Here is an 8,608-nt window from a genome sequence, read left to right as displayed (position 1 = left end):
GGTGGTACCATGGAACATCGATTGCATCACGTTACGGCATGGTATTTTTATCATCTGATACCATCATTGTGCCGTGGTACTGCTGTCACAGGACTTTTCTGTAAAAAAAAAAAAAAAAAAAAAAAAAAANAAAAAGAAAAAGAAAAACACAACTTGCTGTTACTTTTCAGGTTTGTTGTGAATCACACACATTCATGGCCGAAACAAAAATTCGAAAGCATTCATGCTAATTTTTGAAAGCATACGTTATTAATAAGTCACTAGATTAGAACTTTAGAACAAAACATTAACGTATCGTTAAGTAATGTTTACCAAAGGCTTTATTTTACTCAATTATTTTAATTTTCTTTTAAAAAACGCCATAGGACAGTCTTGAAATAACCATTGGCGAATTATTCTTTCAGGTTCTGAGGTCAGAGTACCCCTACTCTATATTAATATGATTATTAAAACCATTGTATTTATATGCAACTCCATGCATTTTAAAGACTGCAATGTATTAGAATAATACACGTACAAAAGACCACAGTAATGACATGGTCATTTGGTGACTTTAGCCAATACTTAAAAAGGTACCGCATGAATATCGCCATTGTACCACGACTTTTCTTAAAGTGCCATATTCTCAAGACTACTATGGTATTGCCATATTCATATAACAATATGAATGTGATTTTCAGAAAACCACTCTACATATTTCAAAGAATAAGGTGGTATTAGCACAGTGCACATCTAGAATACCAAGATAATGTCATGGTTATTTTGTATAAGCGACTTGAAACAATAGCCTACATGAAAATGTACTTTGGAACTACCACGGTTTTGGAAAATGTACCACAGTAAGAAAGATAATATTCCCTGGAGCACCACGTAAATACCAGGTTTACATTGTACTGTAATGTAACATGGTACTGTGACAGGACTTTACTACACGAGTGGTGCTCCCAGGAATACCATGGTATTTAGGGTACGTTTCCGACTATTTTAGCCACTTTTGTTAATCTGATGTCAGTGATTTTGAGATAAACGTAACACACCCATCTTTGGAGCCTGTCCAACTGCGCTCGCAGCTCTTCCCGCTGATAGAAACTGAACGCCGGGTGTAACGATCCCATCGTGAAGAGCAGTCGCAGTTGATCCACAGTCTCCGGCTCCGGTAGAGCGCCGCACATCCCGGCGTCCATTCGACTCAACGTCCTGAAGAGAATCCCGGCGCATTCCCTGCTCTTGGATCCGAGCAGAGACAAATAAACGAGCAGTTTGGACAGCACGACGGGGTCGCTTACGTCCACCAGCCCCTCCAGATCAGCGGGGCAGTTGGCCCGGATCTCATAATCCCGCAGGACGGTGAAATCTCTCCGGGCCAGATCCTCCAGACAGGCGCCGAGGAAGCGTAGCTCCAGCGGCTGACACATATGCAGCAGCCCGCAAAGCAGCTCCACGCGTCCGGACGGGTTCAGCTGTAAGCCGAACCACTCGAACACCGCCTCCTTGTCGAGCTGAGCCGCTCCGGTGCCGCTCTCCCGATCGGATCCGTTAACGGAATTCAAGTCGCATCGGTGATTTTCGCCTCCCGCCGCTCGCAGCTTCATCTTCATCATTATCAGCTCTCAAACGCGAACATCAGAGATGGAAGTCCATGGATGGTACTTTCCGGCCAATATTTCGGCATCAAAATGCGATGAAATTCCCGATTCGGGGCGGAATTTCGTATAAATTTGCTGTCTGTAGTCTGACGGTGTGGCTGTGGTCAGTTTGCCAGATTACTCGCCTGCCGTGCCTCCAGAATATCCTGTCAATCATCCGTGGCTCCGCCCACTCGTCATACCAGTCGCAGGGTCCTAAACTCACCGGCTCCAAATATATAACGGACTGACAAAACATACAAATAAAAACAGACGAGTACATTAATTATGAATGTAATAAAATACGAAAAAAATAATATGGCACGAAATATATTACGGTGCTATAATCATATACTCGAGTGGCCTTTTACGTTATATAAAAATGACCGTTCTAAGAATATGATATAGTTTATTTAATTACATTAATATATGACAATTAAAAAAAAACAGCAACAATAAAATAGTTCTTCCGACTAATTATATTGGTACATTTTGGCCTGAGCTCACTGATGCATAATTAATTTGACCTCGACTCACTTTTAAGTGTTTTGTTACGATGCTGTTTATACACTTGACTTAAAACGCTCAATACATAACAAATGATTACAGATAACTTCCTAACAACCTGCTAAATAAAGAATGTAATATTGCCTACAATGAAGGGTGTGAGTTAGTGTTTGACGACTCTAACAACCATTGTAGTCCAGCGGCATCAAATGACTTCAAACTATTTAAACCACAAGCTTGTTTCACTCATAAATCGAAAACCCCCGAAGAAACAAATGGTGAGTTAATGTTGGCCTTCAAATAATGGCGTAATGACAAGATGAAGCATTCAGTCTAGTGTGAGTGTAAGTTTTTCTTTTTAGTTATTTTGAGTAAAAAAAATTAAGGGGAACATTTTTTTTTTTTAATTTTTGAACTGATTAAAGTACCAGCATGGACCACTAGATGTTCCCCAAACCTGAATTTAAGAAAGCAAGCATTCAAGAGGGGCGGTTTAAAGGCCATTATATCCAGCAGATGGCGACATTGTATAGCCGTGACATGATGTGTATATTTCAACAAGTACTCTGTTTCACTAAGCTATCAAGAACTTGTTAAAGTTCAGCAAATATCCTAACCAACCTCCCCAATACCACCATTTCCTTTCATATATTGGAAAAAGCAGAAAAAAATTAATTCATGTGATGCACGCTGCCTTTATTCCCATAGCCTTTCCACCCCACATCCTCCACACAACAAAAGCATTGTATTTCAGCGTCATTACATCATATTAAAAACACTACACACCATTAAACTAAACTTGCATGCTTCGCTTGACTTGTTTACGTCTCCTCTATTTTGGTCTAGTGTGATTCCTCTGGTACCTGGAGGAGCCCACCTTTGATCCAGAATAGCTGTGCTAATATATAAATGTGTTTGAACAGCGGATATGTGTTCAAGTCTGTGGTGTATAAATATATACAGAGAAAACTCACAGGTTATTCCTTCCTCGGGGTACTAATGTGGTTGGATGTGTTACTTTCTCTCTAAACATCGTTTTATTCATAAACATGCCAATGGAGAACGATGGTGGTCCCCAAGGGGTTATTTCACAGTATTAGGATTCAGTAAAAAGCACCAACATCTGTGTTTAAGTATCTGGCCTAAACGGATGGAAACAAACTCTGTGCTACTGGAAGAATAAAGGCATAGTCTTCACTGTCGCACAAAAGACATTGCACAGACAAGATGTTAATGTAATGTCAATGGACTCTTCTAAATAACTCAATGCATGACAGAAGAGAAAATAAAGACGTTTTGGACTGCGCTATTTGTGGAATGGGCCTTGGGATTGGAGGCTCGGAGCCATTTGGCTTGACTTGCTTTGAAGATGGTTTTGTGGAGGGTTAAACCCGTACTCCTCCCTCTCTCTGATGCCCGTCGCTCTTTCATTCTGCCCAGGAAAGGCTGTACGTCACTGTGGGTGCACATATAAAATAGTCTTTGGTTGTATCTCGCCATCTGCACTCTGCTTCTGTAGCACTGGACTGTAATTCATGTCAGTGATGAGAGCATTTTTAGCTCTTGTCCTGTAACGTGTTGGTTGCGACGTGTTGGTGTTTAAACCAGTGGATCCCCAGGATTTACGTCGCTGGTGAGAGAAACGTTATTTATTTTAGTGGGTTTTTTTCTTTACTCTACTTGTTTATTGGAATAATTGATGTTTTTTTTTAAATGAAACTTTTCTAAGGGACAGGGTTTTTATGTTGAGGGCCATGTGTAATTAGGGAAACAGCATGTTTTAGATGCATTTGTTAAAATAACTATCAAAATACCATGGCATTATCATTTGTTCATTGAATCATGGTTCTGCTAAAGTACCTTTTTTGTATGTGTTCATTTAGAATTCTAATAATAAGTAAATAACTAAATATGCAGTAATTATGTATGATATATTTAAATGTGTAGGCAGATTACAAAATGTGTTTTTTTTTGTCCCATGTAGGCATTTTTAAGTGCTGCTTGGCTTCTTGTTGCCAAACCATGTGGACATGGATGTTTTCCTCACTGATTGTTTGTGTTTTGTTGCCACACATCAGTGGATTCCAGCAAGAGGACACTCAAGCTGGTTTGTAACTTATTCTTGTACTCTATAATATATTAGTCAAATGGTTTAAATGGTTTATAGACATTCCTATAGCTCAAACAGATCATGGCACTTGCAATGCCAAGGTTTAATTTTTAGGAAATGCATGAACTGGTAAAACCTTAAAAGCAAATGTAAATCTCTTTAGAATTAGCGCATGTGCCAAATGCATAAATGTAAAGGAATACAATTGAGATAATACTTCATTCTTGTGTATTTCAAGCATATAGATTAGATGCCAGGCAAAAAGTGTCCAAATGTACCTGGGTTTATTCTATATTTGAATTCAAGAAATGTAACTCAGCTTGGTCTGTGAGTGGGACCCTATGTGCAAATGTTTTCCTGGGCTTGCAGGTTGCAGCACAACTCCCAATGACCTTGCGTTCATCGTCGATGGCTCCTCGAGCTTGGGTGTCCCTAATTTTGAAACAGCCAAGCGTTGGCTCATCAACATCACCAGTGGCTTTGACGTGAGCACCAGGCACACTCAGGTAGCAGTTGTCCAGTACAGCGACACCCCTCGACTGGAGATTCCTCTGGGAAAGCATGAGAACAGCCAGGAACTCACTGAGGCCATCTCCTCCATCTCATACCTGGGGGGCAACACACGGACCGGCCGCGCCATCAAATTCACCACAGACCACGTCTTCGGGATGCCTAACCGCACACTTCAGTCTTCCAGAAACCGCATTGCTGTGGTTCTCACCGATGGGCGTTCGCAGGATGACGTCGAGGATGCTGCCATGGAGGCCAGGGCACAGAATATTGTTCTGTTTGCAGTCGGTGTAGGAAATGAGATCACTAACACCGAGTTGGTGTCTGTGGCCAACAAGCCATCTTCGACTTACGTGCTACACGTGGAGGATTATAAATCCATTGCCAGCATATGGGACCTGATGGAGCAGAAACTGTGTGAGGGTGAGTAGTGCTAAACTATGGAGCATATTTTTCTCTAGGACCACTGACTTTAAATGGATGTAAACTTTGAGGCCCAATTCATCTGTTTAATCCTGAAAATAAACTGTTTATCATCATTGGTCATGATTAAGCAATATTAAGTGATGCTAACACTATTTCTTCTTTATTGCTGAAATCCATGCAAATGAGTCAAACAAAGATTAATGTGGATAGCAGTTCAGATTTGGTGTGTGTTTACATGTAATGTTTGTATCTTCACATCTAATAAGATCTCTCTTTCGAATGCAAACTTTGGTGTCTTGGAAAATAAAAGCATGGTGTTGAGATCTCTTTCGAATTTAAGTTTTCATTTGCTTTCTATTTCATCTCATTACTGTCTAGGAAACAACTGAGATTTTAAATAGATCTAAATAAATCAGAAAACAGACATACAGACTTGTTTTCTGGTAATCTAAAGGCACTTTGATTCAAAGCGTCACATAACAGCTTAAGTGCAACTGAAGCTTTGTGAACTGAGCAGTTATGTTCTCTCATTCACAGAATCGGTGTGTCCGACGCGGATCCCCGGGACGGTGAATGATCAGAAGGGCTTTGATTTAATGAGCCTGATGAAGATCGAGCAGGTGGCTCAGAAGGTTCAGGGCTCTTTGATATCAGAGAGAGCGTCACAGCTCAGCCCTCGTATGAATATCACTCACAACACCAGGTGATTTTACCACATCTATAGTTCTTAATACGCACTCCCTAGTTCGTGTTCTTGCACATGTTGAAGTGTTGGACTTATGTAACTTGTTGTGGTTGGAAAATTCAGCCTACTTTGACCTCCAACTGATGTTCCTTACAGAGAGATCTTTCCAGAAGGCCTTCCACCAGTTTTTGTGTTCGTGGCCACTCTGCGCTTGAAGAACCCAGCTCACTGGATGAAGTTTGACCTGTTAAGAGTGTTATCTCAGGACGGGGTTAAGCAGATGGCGGTGACTGTGAACGGAGCAGACAAATCAGTCACCTTCACCTGCACCAGCACTCTGAAGAAAGAGCAAAGCGTCATATTTAATGACCGAGGCATCAAGGTCTCAGAATTTTTTATATCACTTTTAAATCTAATTAAAAAAACATTGGCTGCATCCCATTTCACAATATCTGTGTTAATACGCAAGATTAGAATGATTGCATCCAATATACCTATTTTTAAAATGTCTAATGTGTAAGAATATCAATGTGTATGTGTTTATGTCTTTTGCTAATATTTATGTCCCTGTAGAGGCTCTTTGACACGGATTGGCATCAGCTGAAGTTCCTGGTGAAGCCCAAACGCATCACTTGTTTCATAGATGGCACATACGTGGAGGAGCAGCTTCTAGATCCGGTTGTTCCCATCTACATTAACGGAAAGACTCAAGTCGCCAAGAAAATTAATATTGAGACTACAGTACCTGTGAGTGATTCCAATGTTTCATTGCTCTTTTCGACTCTTACCTGATCACAAGTTTAAACAAAGTGAAACTTGGAAGACTGATCATTTGCTACCACAGTATTGTTCCACATCATAAAATTTCTGTTGTGCTCTTTGTTTCTTGATCAGATAATGCTGCAGAAGTTACGGATCTACTGTGACCCCCAGCAAAGCGAGCGTGAGACAGCATGTGAAATTTACTCAGTGGTAAGACCGAATTGCTGCTGGTCTTGATAGCCAAGTTGTTCACCATCAGAAGCTAGTTTGTGTCAACCAGCATGTTTCAATTTAGCATAAAGGTTTTAGAAAAAGGAATGTAGTTCTAGGACCAACAGGAATGTTGATACAGGAATAAATCCATCTTGTGTAAATCATGTTATCTGAATCCAGTGATTTCCTTCCCACTAAAACTCTCTTTTTCTTGCAGGATGATGACAGGGTAAGTTACCAGCATTACTATTCTTGCTTTTTAAAATATTTAATTTGATTGGTGAATGGTTGGGTTTATGTGCAATGTGTCCTATTTCCAGTGTCCTTCGGATCGCTCTCCTGCTGTGGAAGGTTGCGATTGTCCTAGTGGTAAACCTGGTCTGCCTGGTCTACCTGGGCCTATGGTGAGACATTATTTTTAAACTATAGGTCTTTTGCTTGTTTTGGAGATCTGAAAATACACGTTAAAACACATATTTAACTCATTGTTTCAATGCAGGGCTTCAGAGGTGAGAAAGGCAGAGAAGGGCCTCCTGGTCCTGATGGTAAACCTGTAAGTACAACAGAATTATTAGTGCCGTTCATCATAAGGGTTGAACTTGTATAATCACCATGATCTGTTTGTTCACCAGGGGAAGCCAGGAGAAAAGGGAGCTTCTGGAGAGCTTGGTCGAGACGGACAAAAAGTCAGTAAAACATCAAGAATATTTTCTAATAACGGTAAAGCTTTGCATCATTATTTCGTTCTTCTATTTATAGGGTGAAGCAGGTGAACTGGGACAAAAGGGGGAGCGAGGGCTGGAAGGACCCAAAGTATGTAGATTTTCAGATTGTCATTGTCGTTGAAATTAGAAATACATATTGGCTTGCATAATTCTTCCCCCAATCTTTTAATAGGGTGAAATGGGACCACCAGGGCCACCAGGGCCTTCAGGACCAATGGTGAGTCTCAAACTTCTCACATTTTTCGTGCAAAAAGTTTCTCTTTAGTAAGCAAAAACTACAATGATCGTGAAATCATTTGCTTAAAATCTCTTTTAGGGCACTGGCTTTTCCAGAATGGATTTAGATGACTTGGGAATTCAAGGAAGTAAGGTAAGAAACAATAAATCTTATTAAATATATTGCAAATGAGAAATTATTGGCAAAAATTTTCTTTGCTTATGCAAACTATTGTCAATTTACAGGGAATCCCAGGAGAACGAGGGGAAATGGGACCACCTGGAATACCTGGAATGAATGTAAGAATTCTACTTTTAGCATCTGCTTACAAATGTTCATACTGTGCATTGGTTTTTATCTCATGTTACAGTATTCTTTTTTAAAATGAAAAAAGTCTTCAATTAATTCTCATTTCTCTGCAGGGTGAACCTGGGAAACCTGGTCTACCTGGACTTGCTGGTCCTAAGGTAAGACAGATTTCAGACTGACGTACAAACTAACAAACTACACATACATACAAGAATTTGTCCATGTTAAGTGAGTTTATGCTTAAATAAAATGAAAAATATATGCCAACAGTGTAGGAAAAACAAGATTTGGATTAAGATATTTCTTAGCCCATTGGAAAACATTTTGTCTTGATTCAAGCATAAGCCCACTTTACTGTGATGAGTCCATCATAAATTCATCTTAAATCTCTATGCTTTTAAGGTAAATGTCAGTTGATTTGAGAAAGCGTAGATGTTTTGTAAATCACTGGCTTTGGTTCCATAGAAAGGAAATGTTATTATCCATCAAAACCTTGCCATTTTTTGTCAGCACTGCTTG

The 8,608-nt window shown here is 40.0% G+C and overlaps 2 protein-coding genes across 2 annotated transcripts in view; one reads left to right on the top strand and one right to left on the bottom strand.

Moving 5' to 3' along the window:
* Positions 1-1,769, bottom strand: part of LOC122322894 (zinc finger CCHC domain-containing protein 2-like) — a 4,410-nt gene extending 2,641 nt beyond the window's left edge. Inside the window, exon 1 of the mRNA XM_043216497.1 lies at positions 1,038-1,769. Coding sequence (XP_043072432.1) covers positions 1,038-1,601 — 564 coding nt within the window. The 5' untranslated portion in view covers positions 1,602-1,769. The remainder of the gene's footprint in view (positions 1-1,037) is intronic.
* Positions 1,770-1,936: 167 nt separating this feature from the next.
* On the top strand, positions 1,937-8,268 carry LOC122327528 (collagen alpha-1(XXI) chain-like). Its single transcript, XM_043222958.1, has 16 exons — positions 1,937-3,765; positions 4,117-4,239; positions 4,612-5,175; positions 5,716-5,881; positions 6,020-6,245; positions 6,437-6,610; positions 6,758-6,835; positions 7,056-7,067; positions 7,159-7,242; positions 7,338-7,391; positions 7,471-7,524; positions 7,598-7,651; positions 7,736-7,780; positions 7,880-7,933; positions 8,026-8,079; positions 8,203-8,268. The coding sequence occupies exons 2-16, from the start codon at positions 4,155-4,157 to the stop codon at positions 8,266-8,268; spliced, it is 1,770 nt and encodes a 589-aa protein (XP_043078893.1). The 5' UTR covers positions 1,937-3,765; positions 4,117-4,154.
* The last annotated feature ends 340 nt before the right edge of the window (positions 8,269-8,608 follow it).

Source organism: Puntigrus tetrazona, chromosome 2, assembly GCF_018831695.1.
Source record: "Puntigrus tetrazona isolate hp1 chromosome 2, ASM1883169v1, whole genome shotgun sequence".
Lineage (NCBI taxonomy): Eukaryota > Metazoa > Chordata > Actinopteri > Cypriniformes > Cyprinidae > Puntigrus > Puntigrus tetrazona.
The sequence above is the reverse complement of the archived record's forward strand: the minus strand, read 5'-3'. Positions and strand labels throughout refer to the sequence as shown.

Bases quoted from the DNA above. Each gene is read 5' to 3' on its own strand.
- LOC122327528 (XM_043222958.1), top strand. From the start codon at position 4,155: ATGTGGACATGGATGTTTTCCTCACTGATTGTTTGTGTTTTGTTGCCA. The intron at 5,176-5,715 runs GTGAGTAGTGCT...TCTCATTCACAG, and splicing joins GGAGCAGAAACTGTGTGAGG to AATCGGTGTGTCCGACGCGG. The intron at 7,525-7,597 runs GTCAGTAAAACA...TTCTATTTATAG, and splicing joins TTGGTCGAGACGGACAAAAA to GGTGAAGCAGGTGAACTGGG.